Source organism: Sturnira hondurensis, unplaced genomic scaffold (assembly GCF_014824575.4).
Source record: "Sturnira hondurensis isolate 20B ecotype Veracruz unplaced genomic scaffold, ASM1482457v3 Scaffold0001532, whole genome shotgun sequence".
NCBI classification, from domain to species: domain Eukaryota; kingdom Metazoa; phylum Chordata; class Mammalia; order Chiroptera; family Phyllostomidae; genus Sturnira; species Sturnira hondurensis.
In genome coordinates this window covers 721,855-741,013 of record NW_028074163.1, presented here as the reverse complement: position 1 = coordinate 741,013, position 19,159 = coordinate 721,855, and the positions used below count along the sequence as shown (strand labels likewise).

The window sequence follows — 19,159 nt, the reverse complement described above, 5'->3', positions numbered from 1 at the left end:
TAGAAGCTCACAGGTCCGTGCAAAACAAGAAGGAACTTCCTTCCTGGCTAGAGCTTTCAGTTGAAAGTGTTTCACCTGAGGCCTGTCACAGCAGCTTCCTGGTCGTGTTTACAGTGTCACTGGCGTTGCGGAAAGAGCTTCCGTTGCATCGGCTCCCTTTATCCACGCCATAACCACACAGGTGTTTTTAACATAGCCCTGCTTTGCAGAAAGAAAGTTTAAACTTAAATTAAGCCCTTTGCTCAAGATTATACAGCTATGCTATTGGAGGACTAGGATTTGAACTTGGGTCTTTGTCAGTTTGGAGTATATCCACTACAAGTAACAGAAAACTCATGGTGTTGGTGTTTAAACAAATTATAGTTTATTTTCTAAAGTAATGTCTGCAGGTGGGCAGTTGCTGGTAGTGAGTGGTTCAGCGACTCAGCGTTGTCATGACAACATAGGGGTAGTTTCTCTATGATTGTCTTAAGTTTTACTCATGGTCAGAAATGGTCTCCTTATTGTTTGAAGCAGAAAGAAGGGAGCAATAAGCCACAGCTTTCGTTTTATTAGGAAAGCAGAGACTTCCCCCTCAGTCACACTAGTTAGAACTGAGTCCCTTGGCCACCCCTCCCCAAAAAGGAGACTGAGAGAGTGGTGAGCCCTGTCCTCATAGGCTTACACAAATCATGATTCACATCCTGGGGCTGTGTACATGGCTGCCCCACCCCCTAATCCCTCTGAATTGGAGCCCAGTTAGCCAGGAACAAGGTAGGATTAGATATTAAGGAGGCCATGTGGTTTCTGACACTGTAAGTAAGCACTTTACAATGAACATTTGATAAAGATTTTATAGATTGCAAACATCTAGGATCGAAACCATATATACTAACCAAGCTTATAGATCATACATAGATCATACATATTAAGCTCAAAACTAAGAATAAACGTATAGAGCAAGCTTGAGTAATATTTTTGGCCATCCTATACTACTTACTTTCTGAAAAATGTTAAAAACAAACCTTGTATTTTGCTATATTAAAATGTAAGAACACAGATGATATAAAGATGCTCCCCTTGACTTTGAATTCTTGTAGCTTGTAATATTGTTTGGCATTCATTGTGATGCTATAAGAATTCAGCCCTAACAACTTTGTTGCTTAACATACTATGACTACCTTGGAAAGGTACTTTTCAAAGGTTTTGTATAGAATTTCTCACATTTTTATATGTAACCATCTGATCATTGTTCTCTTTCTGCTTCTGTTAATGAGAGTGCTTGTCTGCCCCTGCCAAACCCATAAAAATTGTGGATTAATGATCTCTGCAAATGAAAGTATCAGTGTTGCTAATATTTATTACCCTTAGAAAATGGTTGCTGCGAACAGAGGAATTAGTTCAAAATTTTAATTTTTTCACCTGTGGTGACCTGTATTTAATATGTTGCCTCTCATTTTTAGCCAAAAAGGCTTCTGGGATGCTGTCCTTCTTCCGAGGGACAGCAGGGAAAAGCCCTGACCTCTCCTCCCAGAAGAGGGAGACCTTGCGTGGAGCGGATAGTGCTCACTACCAGGTCGGCCCGACGGGCAAGGAGGGGTCGGAGAATCAAGGCGTGGAGCCTCCGGGTACGTCAGTGGGGGATCGAATGTGCTTACTCTGGGCTTCGGTTTACTTGTTTTAGTTGCCGATCTTTCTTAGAGCCTTAAGCAGCTCGTTCTTACTGCGGACACCAGGGGACCCCCACCACGCCTTGTCACATCTCAGTGTGGTGGAAAGGCGTGGTGCTGGGAGACGTGGCTGGTTTCGGATGTCATTGCTTATCCCTCACCGTGTGGTAGCATCAGAAATCCCTTTTCTGTACCTGCCAAGTGGCCAAAGCAATGTCTTCCAAGGTTTACTAAGGACTCAGTGACATCACACATGTAAGACGTGTCTCACATGTAACTCATATTCATATGTCTTTCTTCCATAAACCCCTCAGGTGTCTCCTCCTTTCTTTTCCAGTCCATATAAGGTCGAGGCTGTTGATATCCACCTTCATTTTGGTACTTTGAAAAATATGTCTGTCTGGTAGTGTTCCAGTATGGGGTGAGACCAGGAGCCAGCAAACCGTGCTGACCTGATTTTGTAAACAGAGTTGTATTGGAACACGGTCACAGCCATTGGTTTACTTATTGTCTGGCTGCTTTCATGTAAATGTTGGCATGTTGAATAATTGCGACTGAGTAAAATTCTTAACATCTGGACCAAATGAATTGGCAACCCTTGTGTTAGATCATGAATTTGTAGTTTATTAAAAAAATAGCAACAGCATGGTCAATTTCTGTTAGTGTTTAAGATACTTATTTTATATTCTGCAGACTGCTGTTGGGATATGATCTTTGGAAGGCATTGGTGCTTTGAAAATTTCAAAATATGAAACGCAGAGGATGACTTGTTCTAGATATTAAGAAGTATTTTCAAACCTACAGTACTTAAGAGTGGATCTGGTAGTAGGTTTGCCAGACAAATCAGTCAAGTATAAAACAAAAGTAGTTCTGAAGTATACACTAGTGTATATATATTTTAAAGATTTTATTTATTTATTTTTTGAGAGGAGAGGGGAGGGAGAGAGGGAAAGATCAATGTGTGGTTGCCTTTTGAGCGCCCCCTACTGGGGATCTGGCCTGCAACCGCTGCATGTGCACTGACTGGGAATCCAATTAGTGACCCTGTGATTCATAGGCCAGCACTCAGTCCACTGAGCCACACCAGCCAGGGCTGGACACTAGTATATTTTATCTATTATGTGACTGTCTTAGTATGATAAAGGCAGCATCACGAACTGTTGTGGAAGCATTATTCTACACGTGGGGAAACTGGCCGTAAACCTGGAAGCTCTGGAAAATCTGATGTAAGAGCTGAGTTAGTGTATCACTATCCTAGCAATAACCTAAATATAAGAAAAATGATTCTTCAACGTAAATTCTCTATTTTTTAATTTAAAAACTGATATTTCAAGAAAGTACACACATTGTCGTAGTAATAGTTTACAAGGTTTAATTGTACACGTAATGCTCCCTTGAGAGTGGATGGACTAGTATAAAGGGGATGTGTTAGTGTTTATTGTTATGTTGGGAAAAAAGAACAGGCAGAAATGAGGTGATAACTATTTAAAACTTTGGCTTGACTAATGACATGGAATCTTTCAGATGAAGTAGATGGAGGAGATACACAAAAGAAACAACTCACAAATCCTCATGTGGAGCTTCGTAAGTATGGGATCAAATATTGTTGGTTTGGGGGCAGGGACTATAATCGAGCAAACAGTATTATTGCGGGGTTCTAGCTACATACCAGATAAATAGCCTGTTTCTCAAAATGAGTATTAATTCTGTGTGCTGATATTTTACTTAATCTAGATTTAGTTCATAAAATATGCTTATTCACTTATAGAAAAGTTACTTTGTATACTTAATTGAAATTATAATTTAACCTGTAGATTATAGTTTGGTTTACTTTCTGGCGTTTTAATAACTATTGTGTACTCTAGTGCTACAGTCTTGACGAGGTACGTAGAATTGGTGTGTATGTATGTGGATGATAAAGAGTTATCATCCAGCATATTGTATACAGTAAAATTTAAGATATAAAAGTGCAGCGATGAAAATACTGTGCCCAGCAGGAAATGAGAATTGGCTCCTGCATTGTGTTTGCTTTTTCTGTAAATGTGTAAGGGTGGTCGTCAGGTGCTGTCTAACCAACCCTCCCTAAGAATCATTTCAACAAAGTTACGATAAACAGGGATGTAACAGACTTAGCATGAAAAATGCTGTCACGGAGAAAGTCAGATGGTTTCGCCTGGTGGGAGTGCAGAACTGAGCAAAAGGAAAAAGGTTTCTGATTCGTAAAAGCTTTTTTTTTAAAACAAACTCTTCTGTTTATAGAATTTTCCGATGCTAATGCCAAGTTTTATTGTCGGCTCTACTATGCGGGAGAGTTTCATAAGATGCGGGAAGTGATTTTGGGCAGCAGTGAGGAAGACTTCATTCGGTCCCTCTCCCACTCGTCACCCTGGCAGGCCCGCGGGGGCAAATCAGGGGCTGCCTTCTATGCGACTGAAGGTGAGTCTGGGAGTCGAGAAGGTGAGTCTGGGAGTCGTCTGCCGCCTGTGCGGTGTCTATCGGCCCCCAGATGATTTCTGGGGGACCTGAACTGTCAGCTGGCAAACGGAGTCTTATGTCATTAGGTTTATACTTTACACTGTGTCATAAACTATCTAAAAGAATATACATGTAAAAGGTGTGTAATTAATTAGAATCATACGTTGATTTAGTTGTTAAACTGAATTCTTTCCTGTCTTGAGTTTTCCAAATGTAAATAATAACAGTACTTCTAGAAAACTCTAAAGGGTACCTCAGGGCTGATGAGAGAAAGGTAAAAATAGAAGCATTTAACCTAAAAGTAGGAAGGCCAGGTTCCTCACTCACTGAGGTTTACAGAAAATCGTGACTGTTTGCACTTCACATTCCATTCCTCGTACTCACGGGGGGGCAAAGTTATTTGAGATAATTCAGTAGGATTGTTTGATAAAAATTTTTATAAGCATTACTTATTGGATTGCTATGGAATTTATAAAAAGGGAATTTATAAAATTTTAGTAGTTTTAAAAAGATCAGTTATGAATTAGGGGTAGTACTTTCAGAAGGTGAGGTTTCTTGACTTTTATAAATCCTCAGAAGCCCTTCCCACCCTTCAATTACTTGAGAACTGTGTTCTGATTAGAATTTTCTCTGTGACATCCCACAATATCCCTTAGAAATACGAAGTAAACAAGTCATTTAGGATCTTTGAAATGATTTGTGGTAGATTACCTCAGTAAATAATTGTGCTTGAGTAAACATGTGACATTTCTGCCTTCCAGATGACAGGTTCATTCTGAAGCAGATGCCTCGTCTGGAAGTCCAGTCGTTTCTCGACTTTGCTCCACACTACTTCAGTTACATTACAAATGCTGTTCAACAAAAGGTAGAAATCTCAAACCTGGGTCTGTAATGAGAGTGTACTGGGCTTTTTGGCATCCTCAGTTTGGTCCTGATGAGAGTCTGGTCTGTGGTGAGATGAGAACAGGGCATGTGTGGCCCTCTGCTGGCTGCAAGGTGCGATGGGACACAGTGATTTCAGACCCTTCCGCCCTTGGCCACTGAGGAACCCAGAGATCGAAAGCAAGTTGGATTTAATTAGCATATATGTGGCAATTAAAGCCATTAAGACTGGTCCTGGCTGGTGTAGCTCAGTGGATTGAGCGTGGGCCTGGGAACCAAAGGACCGCGGTTCGATTCCCAGTCAGGGCACATGGCTGGGTTGCAGGCCAGTTCCCAGCAGGGGATGCACAAAAAGCAACCGTACATTGATATTTCTCTCCTTCCCTTCCTCTCGAAAGATAAATAAACAAAATCTTTAAAAAATGCAAAAGGAAAAAAAGCCATTAAGACTGGATGGAAAATAGCTGAACTGTCAGTAATTTGTAACTTTGCTGAGACAGCAATTGTAAACGGTGCTGAGGAATGTGGGTGGGGGTCCATAGCAGTGACCCGGATTTGTCCAGTTGGCGCTGAGCAGCGACCCTCCCGGGAAAAGTGTGAGGGAATCTTGTGGATTTTTTTCTTGTTTGTGGTTTATTGCATATAATGGGGGAAATTCTGTGTCATCGTGCAATTTGTGATTTGGGGCAGCTGTGGAGGATTATCCCTGGGGAGAATGCTGAGGATCTAAGATTTTTACTCTCATTGCTGCTTTACTTGCTTCTGAATCTCAGGGACTGAGATTCCAAGGTTCTCTGAACTATTTGTATTAATAGAAAAGCATGTTTGGATATTACATGAATAGTCTAGATATTGGTATCCAATTATAAGCATTTATTTTTATTTTTTAAAAGATTTTATTTATTTATCTTTAGAGGGGAAGGGAAGGAGAGAAGGAGAGAAATATCAGTGTATGGTTGCCACTAGTGTGTCCCCTGATGGGGACTGGCCTGCAACCCAGGCATGTGCCCTGACTGGGAATCGAACCGCAATTGTGTGGTTCGCAGGCCCGCACTCAATCCACTGAGCTAAACCAGCCAGGGCTAATTATAAGCATTTTTGATAAGGCTTTACTTTCACTTTTTTCTTCATTAGAGGCCGACTGCTTTAGCCAAAATTCTTGGAGTTTACAGAATTGGTTACAAGAATTCTCAGAACAACACTGAGAAGAAGTTAGACCTCCTTGTCATGGAAAATCTTTTCTATGGGAGAAAGATGGCACAGGTAAGGATTGGACTTGGCAAAGCATTTAGCTGCTAGACCCCCCTGTACTCTGGTTCCAGAATATAATGCGTCACAGAATAACCTTTTGTTTGATAGTACATGCTAACCTTTGGCTGCTAGGTCACATTTAACTTTGGACTTGTTTAACCCAAAAGGAAGAGTAAAGAGGAAGATTGTGGACTGCTCTTCAAATTTAACATCTCCGATATCCTAGAAACACAGAATCGAAGAGTGAGAAGGCAGACCTATTTCCCTCATCTCAGTTTTGAACATGCAGAAACTGAGGCCCACAGAAATTAAGTAGTTTATGACAGTCACATCAATATTTCTAGAACTCAGGTTGATCTGCATTCCAGAATGATACTCTAAAGTGCTGGTCCTTGAACTGTTCCTAGTCTTTGGTAAGATGAGGAGCTTGTACTAGAATGAAATTCAAGGTCCCATTTTCTTCATTGAGCGTGTCTGACTGTGAGAAAAACCGTCACTGACCTACACAGTGAACTTACTGGCGAGATTGGCTTATGTTCCAGCACGGGTCCCCCTGTCGTCCTGAGCTGGGGCCACCTGACGAGTGGTGATCTGACTAGAACACTTCAGGTTGCACTGGTCTAGTATCCGAGCCCCCTGGCCTTTGCCACCACCCCCAGATTCCTAGAGATAGGCTGTTGCTTCTCCATTGCTGTGAGTAATTGCACAGAGTTTTGATACCAAGACTTTAGGTTTCCCAAGACTATTTGCATATGGTGTTTAAACTGCACTTCGATCCACTGACGTATTTTTGGAGTTATTTGTTAATGTTTCTTCTTTTTTATTCCACTCCTTTTTAAAAAGATTTTATTTATTTTCAGAGGGGAAGGGAGGGAGAAAGAGGGAGTGAAACATTATGTGTGGGTTGTTTCTCATGTGCCCCCACTGGGGACATGGCCTGCAACTCAGGCATGTGCCCTGAGTGGGAATGGAACCAGTGACCCTTTGGTTCACTGGCTGGCACTCAATCCACTGAGCCATACCAGCCAGGGCTGTTCTTAAAAGTTGATTAAATAGGTGAGTTATTTTGGAAATGTTTCAGTAACTGAGTACTTGGTATTCATTTCGTATGATATGACTATATCACATATATTTTATGTATTATGCAATTATAATGCATGCATTTAATGATTGTGTTAAGTTTTAAAATTAAATTTAAAAGTGTGTATAATGGTGGTAACTATAGTGAACCTTTTTGCTTTTTAATTTAATTACATTAATCATTGGTAGCAACTCAAATGAATGACTTTTTTTTTGTGCCAGGTTTTTGATTTGAAGGGTTCACTTAGGAATAGAAATGTGAAAACTGATACTGGGAAAGAGAGTTGTGATGTAGTCTTGCTGGATGAGAATCTTTTAAAGATGGTTCGAGACAACCCCCTGTACATCCGCTCTCATTCCAAAGCCGTGCTGAGAGCCTCCATCCGCAGCGACGCGCACTTCCTTTCCAGCCACCTCATTATAGACTATTCTTTGCTGGTCGGGCGAGACGACACCAGCAATGAGCTGGTGGTTGGAATTATAGGTGAGTCAATGAGCATGCCGTACTTACAGTTCGCGATGGAAACCAGAGCCCAATTTGAAGATTGTAATGAAAGCCTGGTGTACTGTTAGTTCACTGAATATATTCATCAGGTTTCATTGAATAATTTAAAAGTAATCGTTTTACAATGCGATTATATAAATAGTACTTTCTATTCAGTTTCCTCGTTTCCATTTCATCATCTTTACCAAAATGATCCATACTCAAAAAGTCACTTAGAAATGAAGCCCTGGGCGGTAGCTGCGAGGCTGAAGTGAGAAATACGGGGAAGAGCCTTCGGAGAGCAGCTGGCGTATTGCCAGCACTCAGTAAACGTTAAGTGTCCTAGAAGTAATAGTGATTACTCTTGTCATTTGCTTATATCTGTTGATGCAACGTTCTTGCTGCTATTGCTCCCTGTAACAGATTATATTCGAACATTTACGTGGGACAAAAAGCTTGAGATGGTTGTGAAATCGACAGGAATTTTAGGAGGGCAAGGTGAGCAGAATTACTGTTTTGTTTGTCCTTTAAACTATTTTCATGTTTTCCTTGTCAGTTAACATTTTGAAAAGTGGATAGTTTTTTAATTCCAAAAATGTAAGTGCTCATCTCTGATTTTATCATTTCCAAATCGATCGAATGATACAGGTAGTTATTTTTTTGTTTTTAAGAGATAGTTGTTTAGATGGGAAAATATCACATTTAAATTTGTGTTAAAATCCCAAAGGTTCTCAAAATGAAAATTTAAAAAAAAAGGGCCCAGAGGTTCTGAGTAAGAGGTTCGCTTTTATTAACAGTTGAAAGCTTCCGAGTTCTCTGGGTGCTGCCGGCCTCCCTGTGTTTCACATCGCTCTTTAGCCACGAGCTGGTCTTTTAGCATAGCAGCGCCCACTGGGAAGACCCTGCCCCGTTGGGGCTCGGGGAGCAACGGCCTGCCCTTTCTGAGGCTGCCGGGTGCACGAGTCTTTTCGGCAGTGTGTGCGGGAAAGAACATTGCTGTTGAAGTCAGTTGCCTGGTCATTTATGCAACAGTTTTTTTTCCTCTTTTCTCTTTCACAATTTTAGGTAAAATGCCAACTGTGGTCTCTCCAGAGTTGTACAGGAGTCGATTTTGTGAAGCGATGGACAAATACTTCCTGATGGTACCGGACCACTGGACTGGTTTAGGTCTGAACTGCTGAAACGAAGCGCTCATTTTGAAATGGACCACGAAGCAAAGGAGGCTGGAGAGAAGGGCCAAAAATAAGCTGTGTTTTCTTTCTGTGTCCCATTCACCACTGTTGGCCAAGGCCTTTCAGCTCTGCTTTTGTGCAGGCAGGCCATCTGTAACTGAAGGGTGGAAGTTCCATGGATTTGCATTTTGGATTTTGACACCTGCAAATTGGCTGTCCCTATTTGGGAAGGCTGCAGGAACATTTTTTCACTTAAGCAAAAATGCAGACCCACTTCAAAGGGCTAAGGACAAATGTGTGGTTAGGGATGAGGAGACAGGGTGAAAACGAGTTGTCTGCTCCCTGATGGTCTTGGGAAGAAAACAGTGTCATCGGTCTGACCCCCTTGGCGTCCCGTTGGACGCATTCTTCACTCACAAAGCATTTGCAGAGCTGCTGATTTCTGTTTCCTTCTTATGTAACAATTTAATGTTGCCTATTATCAGAATTTCTGGAACCTTAAAAAAATTCTGAATCATTCTATTACTGGCCAGTGAAACAGATTGACACAATCTGTCCATGTTTTACAGAGCAATTTGCCAGGTGCCGAACCCGGCCGTGCTTTCCAGGGCGGTAGATGGTTTCCAGGTTCTGCCTGTACTTCTCTGTGGCGACAGGAGGCCACTGCCATTAACGTTAAGCCTTATTTTCTAGAGTGATTTTGAAGCTTGTTTACAACTTTTGTGTAGTTAATATGTTAAGGAGCACTTACCTGCACATGCCCTTCATGTAGGTTTTTTCCCCTGATTTTCAGGGGCAACATTAGTAAATGAGTCAGTCTCCAGTGACTGAATCCCCAAAGGGAGAATGAGTAATGAAGGGGTTTTTTTTTAATGTGAAAAATAAATGAAGCCCAATCCAAGAAATGGGTGAAAGAGAAGCACTTGATCATTTTTTTGTACAGAGGCAGAGTGTGTTTTCAAGATAACGAGCAGTTTCAGTGGCATCTCTGTGATGAAGACATTTTCAGGGTGGACGTCCCTGTCTGCCAACTCTGTAGCAGTTTCTAGGCCAGTTCTGACTATTGAGAAATGTTGGAAGGTAAAATATTCTTAGTAAGGAATTTCTTGTTTCATGGAGAGGTTGTTTAAAAAGTGATCAGGAGTACCAAATGTAATAACATAACCCTGAATTTTTCCTCTGAGCTTCTTTGCATAATAAGGATAATTGGGGGAGAGTTCTATTCTTTTTTTAGGCTTCGTGTAAGAAGAGAAAGGAATCTGGATGCATTCCTGTTACAGAGACTGTAAGGCATGAAGGGGGAATGTTTGGGAAGTTTGCTTTAGAGAATGAAAGCATTCATTTGGTGTATGGCGCTTCCTAGAAACGTAATTTGTTTGGAATCCGAAACAGGTTGAACTTATGGCTGATCTAATGATAAGCATTGAAAAACAACCACGTGTGGGGTGTGCCTTTTGAAAACATACAGAGCACTGGGGATTTCAGTTTTGATACCAAAGGCTAGTGAAGAAGTTGTCCAGGAGTAAAACGGAGTGGAACCTTACTTCTGTGTCCCAGAACAGTGGATTTTGCATCTCATTTTCAATGCAAACACTGTTAGACTCTGTTATTTTTTCCTGTCAGGATATTGGGTTGTTTGGGTTATTTCTTTGGGTTATTTCTGGTCCATTTCCTGCACACCTCCTCCACCACCCCACGCCCAGACGAACACTCCCCAGCTGTAATCAGGTGTTTCTTTGTTTTAGTCTCAATACCTTGTGTGTACCTTGGATCCTTCACTGGAATAGCTCCTGACAATAATTATGTGTCTTGCTGATCGTGTTTTCCTTGCCCATGACCTGAAGAACTATTTTTTTAAAGTACTGCTGCCTCTTAAACAGTTTTGCAGCCAACCCCCCCCCCCCCAATATATTATAATCTGAAGCAGTACTTGCTGCCTTCAAGGATGATCTGTCCCTTTAAAACGGCTGTAATGAATGGGGAATACAAAATGTAATTTGCTGTGGTGGAACTGTGTCCCTGGCCCTTGCCGCGCTTGTACAGGCCACCCACAGCTACAAGGTGTTTGAAAATGCTGTGCTGCTCACTGTTTAGCATTGGGCGACTTTCCCTCTCCTGAATTCCCTTTCAAGGCCTGGATAATATTACTGCTGAAAAGTTAACGATGTGGAGGAAACAATACTTTCTTCCTGAAAATAAACTATGAATCCTGAAAATAAGTGATAGTAGCACATGAAAACTATATAAACACTGCACTGTGTAAAAATTTATAAGTAATTTGAAGCTTTTTGATGCCATCAAAATGTTATTAAAAAATAAAAAGCATTTACCTTTTTCTTACCGAAGCCTAAGGAAAATAAGGGGAATAAGCTGTTGCAAGGCCTTTTATAGCCTATTAAATATTTTAAATGTATAGATACTCAAAATTTCCTGTTAAATGCCCTGCTTACAGTTTTCTCCTTGGACCAGCAGTGAGTGGTTTTCTAGCTTGGCATTTATTGGACAGTGTAGATAGTAGGGTTGTTGGTTTTGTGGCATCAGCTTGTCCTTGGCAATGGGCCCACTAGCAATGAGCTTGTAGAAAGCTGCCAAGGAAAGTCATCCGTCTGTAGGAAGCCTGCTCAGTTAGTAGGGTGGGAAGGATCAGGGATGAGCCTGTTGGTGGAGCAGGTCAGGCTGTTCAGTATTCCTCAAGTGTTAACCTACCGACTTAGGCAGTATTCAGAGCATCTAGTGCAATGCCTTTGTTTGTTTGTTTGTTTTTGTAACACGGGTGCATTGTATTATAGAAAAATTAAAATTACGATCATGAGCATTTTATTAATGCTTTTGTGTTGGTTTTGTAAAAAAATGTACATTATGTCTTTTGACAGGTTTAATTTTAACTAGAGAAATGATACTGTAAATCATAATAGCCTCTTTTAACTTAGTATGAAAAATTCAATTAGCAACATTGGAAATCCCTAATGTATTATATTGTATATATATTTCTCTACTTTGGTTCCAGCTGTTTTATATGATTAACATGTTATTTAAGAGATAAAACCCCTTGACCTTTTAAAGACTTACACTGTAAATAAAGAAGACTTACCATAAACTGAGAATCAGCTTCACTTAGTTTTAAATCTGCTTGAGGAAGTTAAACGGCGTGCAAGACTGGCCCCTGGTCGCCAGCCCCTCTGCTTCTGGCCTGCCGCGTCCCTCTCTGAGAACTTGTCTTTCACTAATGCATAGCCTCCTTCTTGAACCCCAGAAAGGGGGTCCTGAATTTGTTGGTCCCTTCCACTTGTAAGAAGCTGCCCAGCCTTTTCTGCCAGGAATGCTGAATTCGCCTGAGCTGCTTCTGTGTGGTCTGAGTTTACCTACAGTGAGTCTCACTGTGGTGTTAGACCCACAGGGGCTGTGGGTGCTGCTGCCCATTTTATGGGGCCTGAACTCACCTGGTGGAAGGTAGAGCCACTGGACTGGGGGTGGCTCCGCCCCTGGTTGTTCTGGCGCAGCCTCTGGGCTTTTCCTTGTGGAGGAGGAAGAGACATAGGCGTAGGTACCAGGCACTGAGCTTTCTGTCCCCACTCCCCTAAATTAATTTGTGTCGGAAATTAATTTCTAACTGAATTCCTGGAGAAATTCTTAACAAAACTTAAGTTTTTTAAAACCTGATTTTAAAATTTGTGCTGCAAAATAACAAAATTATGCACCTTAACCATTTTCAAGTATATGGCTCAGTAGTGTTAAATGTATTCCCGTTGTGTAGTACACCTCTAAAACTTTGTCATCGGGCAAAACAAACTGCCCATTAAACAGCCCTTCTTCACCCCTCGCCCCAGCCACTGGAAACCACCATTGTAGTTTGTGTTGTCATGAATTTGACTGTGTTAGATTCTTCATTATAAGTAGAGTCATAAATATTTGTCTTTTGTGATGGGCTTATATCACTTAACATAATGTCCTCAAGGTTCATTCATGTTGTAATTTTTCCTTCCATTTTTAAGGTTGCACGATTATTTTATTGCACGTATGCACATTGTAAAAGTTCATCGTCAGTGGACGTTTGGATTGTTTCCATCTCTTGGCTATGAACGTGGGAGTGCAAACGTATCTTAAAGATCATTAAAAACCTTTTATTTGGTAAATGCAGAGGTGGGGTTGCTGAATCCCGGTGGTTTCATTTTTTAACCCTTTGAGGAAACTCCATGCAGTCTTCCACAGTAGTTGTACTCTTTACGGTCCCGGCAGCAGAGCACAAGGTCCCAGCTTCTCCACATCCTCTCCAACCTTTACTGTTTGTTTTACGGTGGCCCTCTCATGGATGCAAGGTAATGTCTTGTGGTTTCGATTTGAATTTCTCTGATGACTGACGATGTTGAGCATTATTTTCATGTGCTTGTTGGTTAAAGTATTCTGTTTCAGACATCCAGTCTCTCCTACTTACCAAGTCCGCCTATCTGCAACAAATTAGAATAGACAATAGCATCAGTAGGGAGAGAGATATTAACTTCAGCGTGCAGAAATGTGCCTTGCGGTGCCATGGGTATTTAGGACCCTGTGCGACATCCATTAGCACCTGGCCGGCGCACGCTCTCGGGAGCCCAGACACCTGAGCCGGACTCCCGGAGTTGCCGTCAACTTCACGTTTTAGCTTCTCATCTTCAAAGAGCTGCACAACATCAAGGCTGTTCAAGCATGCAGAGGTATAATTAGTGGTCTTTTAGCTGCCGGCAGCAGAGTTTGGTGGGTGCTTCTAGATTCTTCTACATAGAATTGGGTGGGCATTTCTGCTGCTAGCTTGCCACTTTATCTCGGAAAAACCCATCTGGCAGCTCCAGCCCCCAGACTCTGACACAGTCATCATCCCCAGCCATATTACTTAAAGTACCAGACTGTGACATGGGGTTGTCACAGAGCTGATCCCTCGGAGAGCCCAGCTCAAGCCCCTAACAGAGGAGCACGCCCTGTGTCCTGGCAGCGGTTCCTCTAGGGATGTGTTTTGTCTGCTCACACCACCATGGTGTGGGGGCCTGTCGAGTCATTTCTATGTCCATCTCTAAATGCCCATAGGTGGAAATTACAGGCATTACTCTTAATGTCGGAGGAGTGCCTGTTGCTTCTGTCTGTCCAGGTGAATGCAGTTGTGGGTGACACGAATAAGCTGAATGAGATGGCTCTGAGAAACCCAAGCTCTTCAGCTCTGATGGAAAGCGGCCTTGACTCAAGCCTGCAGCCTGCTCTCTGGACATTCTGGCTGGCTGCTGCAGGAGTGGGGTTTTTCTTCCTTTCTATTTATTTATTTTTATTTTTTATTCTTGTTCAATTACAATTGTCCCCACTTCCCCCCATTACTCTTACCCGCCCTACCCGCCCAACCTCTCGCATTTGTCCTCCCCTCTCCCTGATGTTTTTGTCCATGTGTCCTTTATACATGTTTCTTGACCCTTCCCCCTTTTCCCCATTATTCCCCTCCCCCTACCCCTCTGGTCACTGTCAGTTTGTTCTTTATTTCCATGTCTCTGGTTCTATTTTGCTCATTTGTTGGTTTGTTGATTAGGTTCCACTCACTTATAGGTGAGATCATATGGTATTTCTCTTTCATCGCCTGGCTTACTTCACTTAGCATAACGCTCTCCAATTCCATCTTTGCCTCCCACAAAGGGTAGGAGCTCCTCCTTTCTTTCTTTTGTGTAGTATTCCACTGTGTAAGTGTACCATAGTTTTTTGGTGCAGGAGTAGGATTTTTATCTGCTACTTCTCATCAGCATGGTGTGTGCCCTTCACCATCAGCAACACTTTTCTGCTCTATCCTGGTGGTTATGAACCACCTCGTGAACAGAGAGTTTCCCTGGATTCAATCAATCCATGGCTATTTAGCTTCATGTCACTTTGGTGTTCAATTCTTGTTTGATTTTGTAACATTTTCTTAAATTGCTCTGTGTGTGAGTGCGTGTATGCAAATTCACAGGGAAAATTGTCAATAGTTGGATGACTCTAAAAATATTTTGTCTTTGTTTTGCTTCTAACTAAGTTTAATTAACCAGAGAAAGCCCAAACTGTGTATAATGGAAGCTGTTTTTGACTGAGAGCATATTAACTTATGTTCCAGTCTATGAATAAATCGATTATCTAGAAACTTTTATGCTTAGCTTGAGATTTACCAGTTTTTATTTTGCTAATTGTATTTGCTACAGCACTTGCTGATTGAAAAATCGCACGCTGAGAACTGACAGCCCCTGCTGTTGACAGAATGATGTGTACAGTACGTTTAAATGAAGGATATGACTGTTTGGGGGGCAGCAGCCATGTATCATTTTTAGAATAAGAGAAATCCTAAGTCCAAGCAGATGTTAGTTTTACAGTTCATGTGAAATTTCATGCCTTGTCAGATAACTCAGTACAGTATTATTTATTTACATAAATGTATTTTTTGAACTCACTATGTGAACAAGAGGAATTTGTTTCTCAACTCGTGTGTGTACTTTCAACCTCATCCTGAAGGAGAAAGAGTTCATTCTCCTCTGCAAGATTAACTCCCTTCTCCTTTGATTCTTGATCCCTTACTCTCCTATCTCCTGCTAGAACCTTCTCTAACAAGTGGCCCTGTGCCTTAAGCTTCTTCTGTTGTATTGACTCTTTCAATACACTGGCAGGCTGAAGTTCTAGTTAGAATCACTGCTTTCTCCCTCAGCCTTCCCTAATGCGGTAGGCTTGTCTCTGCCATTACCACACTTTGTGGAGGCACGTGGCACATCTGCTGCTCCCTCAGGCCGACCTCCCCTGCCTGCTGCACTCCGCTTTCTACACCCCACTGATTGCTCCTGTGAAGGTCACCTTGGGCTTAGCATACTGGTGAAATGTAGTAGCTTAAATGCATGTTCGTTTACTGGTTAAAATTGAAACGACTTTTATTTTTAAAAGCAACTGAATCCAAATAATACCTTCACTAATTCAGTCAGCCCTCAGGTTTATTCAATAAGCAACACGACAAATTTGCTGACTGAAGAATGCTACATTTAGGTGAATCCAGAAAAGAGATCTGTTTTTACTTTTTTAATTTCAGAGAATACTGGCTATAAAAACCTTGGTTTTTTTGTAAGTGTATGCTTGACACAGTCTCCTTTGTGAAAGCCAGGGAGAAGGAAGTTCAACATGAACACGCAGTTTCAAGCATTTCTCGTTGGATGTGCTGAATGGCCAAGGGAGGGAGGTTCTCTAAGCTAAGGCAGATTCAAAACTCAAAAACTTTATGAAGACACCTAAGTGAAATCCTGTTAAAGTCATTTTAACACTTTGAGACTGCTTTATGAAGGCAGGGACCTTTCCTTACTCATTTCTGTGTCTTCAACAACAGTTTTTTGCACAGTCGAACTACAGACAAGCCCATGGTGCTAGGCACAGAGTGCTACTTTTAGGTAGCTACAGTTCCTTCTGAATAAGCGGCCATGTTTTTTGTCAGATGACTTGGTTATCGTAATTAATGATTGTGATTGGGTCCAGTCCTTGATGCCCAAAGCAGCCCTCTGCATAGGCTAGACGTGCAGAGCCCACCAGCTTAGGAGGCTTCTGTCCGATAGAAAGGCTTCCTGTTGGATGAGCCTAGTGGATCCAATCAAATGCTCGCTCTTGGTCATTTTGGTTTCCAGAGAAGGCAGTAGAAGTAGGGACTGTGTGTGTCAGCTGAGACACAGAGGGAGAAACTGAGCAGAAAGCCGGTCGTGAGTAGGGTGAGCTCAGCGGACTAGGGCGTGAGAGGCCACTGGTTGCTGAGGTGATGATAGGATGCTCCTGTCTCCAGCGCTTCTCCAGGGCCTGAGCTGCCATTTGGGACCGGAATGCCTCGCTGTTCTCCACGCAGGCCAGATAGGCTCTTAGGATTTTCTTTCACGTGTATAGAAATAAATGCCCATCAGGTGACCTGGGCGTGGCCTGTTACTTAAAGCCAGCAAGAGTCTGACATAATATTTAGGCACTACACATTCTGAAAGGAATTACTAATGCTTTCGTTGGCATACCATACATTGTAACAGCATGCCAACTCCACCGTGTTAACATTTAGCTGTGTGTCTTTAGATTCCTGTTTTTCAGTCAGTGATGGATGCATTTTTTGCCAAGATAATACAGTGTTAAATGGTACTGCTTGAAACACTGTGCTTGTCAATGTAAATCGGCACTTTAAAAAGTATTATAAAGAAAACCAACCCGGTAAGCCTGAGAAGCAGTTTTATTATCCATATTATCTTACAATTGTTATTTAAATCACAATGCCTGGTTATATTCTGAAGTTTTTGTACAGAGAAATAAAACCAGGCCTGGCCAACATGTGAGTTTTCATTAGACAGGGCTTTCTTTGAAGCTTTAATGTTTTTGTGAAACTTTCTAGTTTGAAGTTGAAATTCCGTGTCATCCCAAGAATTGATCCACAGAAGCTCATTTGCAGTCTGTACATTGATTGGGAAGTGTACCCACAGGGTTTTAGCTATTATTTTTGGACTTACCCCCCCACCCACACAGGCAATTAAGTAAGAAAAAAGGAGACATTCATCCAAGCCATCTGTTACAATCTGGGTTGTGCTCAGTGACGCAGTGTTTTGTTTCCTGATCTCAGTGTTGAGCATGCACCTCGTCCCTGTTTACATCCAGGGCTCTGCTCTCTCTCCCCAGCCCTCCAGCTCCCCTCCCATCTTTTGCAGGATAGGCTTCCACCCCCACCCTTTTTAAATGAAACACCCCTTTCTGGTGAGGAAGGCACCTTTGCTAGACGACAGCCTTCAGCACTTAACGCCTCCCTTCCCCCCTCAAGGACTGAGAACATGTGACCACATGATTTTTTTAAAAAAAGTGTGCCGTCTATGCACATAGCACCAGCACTTCAGGTTAAAATGGGGAAAAGTCAGACATGTTTGTTCTGCTAGGTAGAGCTGCTGTCCTTCCTTGGTACCTAAGAAGGACTTGAACTCGAACAGAACTTGGATGTTTTCATTTATATAATTATAGAGCCAGCTCAGTGGCCATGCCATTCAGGGGTTTCCAGGCTGAACTGAGTCTGCAGGCTATCTGACGTGTGTTTACCCTCCTAGTTTCCTGCTCTGTGGATTTAAAAGCATATAGAAAATATTTAAAAACTGCCAACTCACGTCTTCATGCAAATGTTATGGTGAGTAAAAAAATATAAATGTGCATATTGAAAATATAATGGGCTCCTCGTGAAAATTCAAGAATTTCAGAATGACATGGGAAAGTACAGGAAGGCAGAAAGCAGACAAATTATTAAAGAATTATTGCTGGATTTATATCAGACTCCTATTAATTTAAGCCCAGAATTCACAGGCATGTATTTATTACTGAATTAGGACTATGAATGTAAATCAGAGCCTGGTTTATAATTGAATAAATTTTGGAACTTTTTTTTTTCTCTTCTGACCCACATACTTGGCAGGCAAGCACTTACTGCAAATAATGGCCCATAGACCAAGAAGACCCTCTTCTCCCGTGAAAAGTCATTTCTGTTTGAATACAACTTGGTAACGGCCACTTCCCCTCCCCCGGAGGTCACACTGGCAGCACCTTACACCTTTGCATTCTAACCGCCTCTTACCACACGGGGTGTGACACGTTCCTTGGGTGCAGTCAGGCGTTTTGTTCTGGAAAACTGTCATCACTCCCATGCCCTGTGTGGCTTCCATCTTTTATTAGAGATAAAGTCCCTGGTCTGTTTCTATTAATCAAAGTGTAAAATTGTTTTTGTTGTAGTTTTTCCTGGGAAACAATTTTACGTTCATTTCCTATTTGTTTGCCAGCATAATAATATAGGATCGCAGAACCCATTTTTTAGCAATTGCTGTTTTCTCTAGAAATGAGCTTTAAACCTGTGTAGAGAATGGAGAAATTTTTGAAGAAAAGTTCTATAAATATTTTGCTAGTGAACAAAGTGGAAATGCATGTAAAATTGCTATCCATGAAAAATAAGTCTTGTTTAACTCATGACAACAACTAGCCAAGTGGCCATGGGTTTATTCTCCCCAGTCTTGAAACGAGAATTTGCTTTCCATAAAGCTCTAGCAAAATATTTTCAGAAATATGATGCATTTAGCATATCAAATACGTAAATATTTTAATAAAACAAATACATGAATGATATTAAAATCACTATGACAAAAATAGAAAAATATGGTTTA

General features: G+C 41.6%; 1 protein-coding gene across 3 annotated transcripts in view; it reads left to right on the top strand.

Annotated features, from left to right (window-relative positions):
- Positions 1 to 11,829, top strand: part of PIKFYVE (phosphoinositide kinase, FYVE-type zinc finger containing) — a 74,010-nt gene extending 62,181 nt beyond the window's left edge. For all 3 annotated transcript variants that reach the window (XM_037029797.1, XM_037029802.1, XM_037029794.1), the window contains 8 exons: positions 1,443 to 1,607; positions 3,174 to 3,233; positions 3,909 to 4,085; positions 4,886 to 4,989; positions 6,141 to 6,269; positions 7,560 to 7,821; positions 8,245 to 8,319; positions 8,887 to 11,829. In XM_037029797.1, coding sequence (XP_036885692.1) covers positions 1,443 to 1,607; positions 3,174 to 3,233; positions 3,909 to 4,085; positions 4,886 to 4,989; positions 6,141 to 6,269; positions 7,560 to 7,821; positions 8,245 to 8,319; positions 8,887 to 9,002 — 1,088 coding nt within the window. In that variant the 3' untranslated portion in view covers positions 9,003 to 11,829. The remainder of the gene's footprint in view (positions 1 to 1,442; positions 1,608 to 3,173; positions 3,234 to 3,908; positions 4,086 to 4,885; positions 4,990 to 6,140; positions 6,270 to 7,559; positions 7,822 to 8,244; positions 8,320 to 8,886) is intronic.
- The last annotated feature ends 7,330 nt before the right edge of the window (positions 11,830 to 19,159 follow it).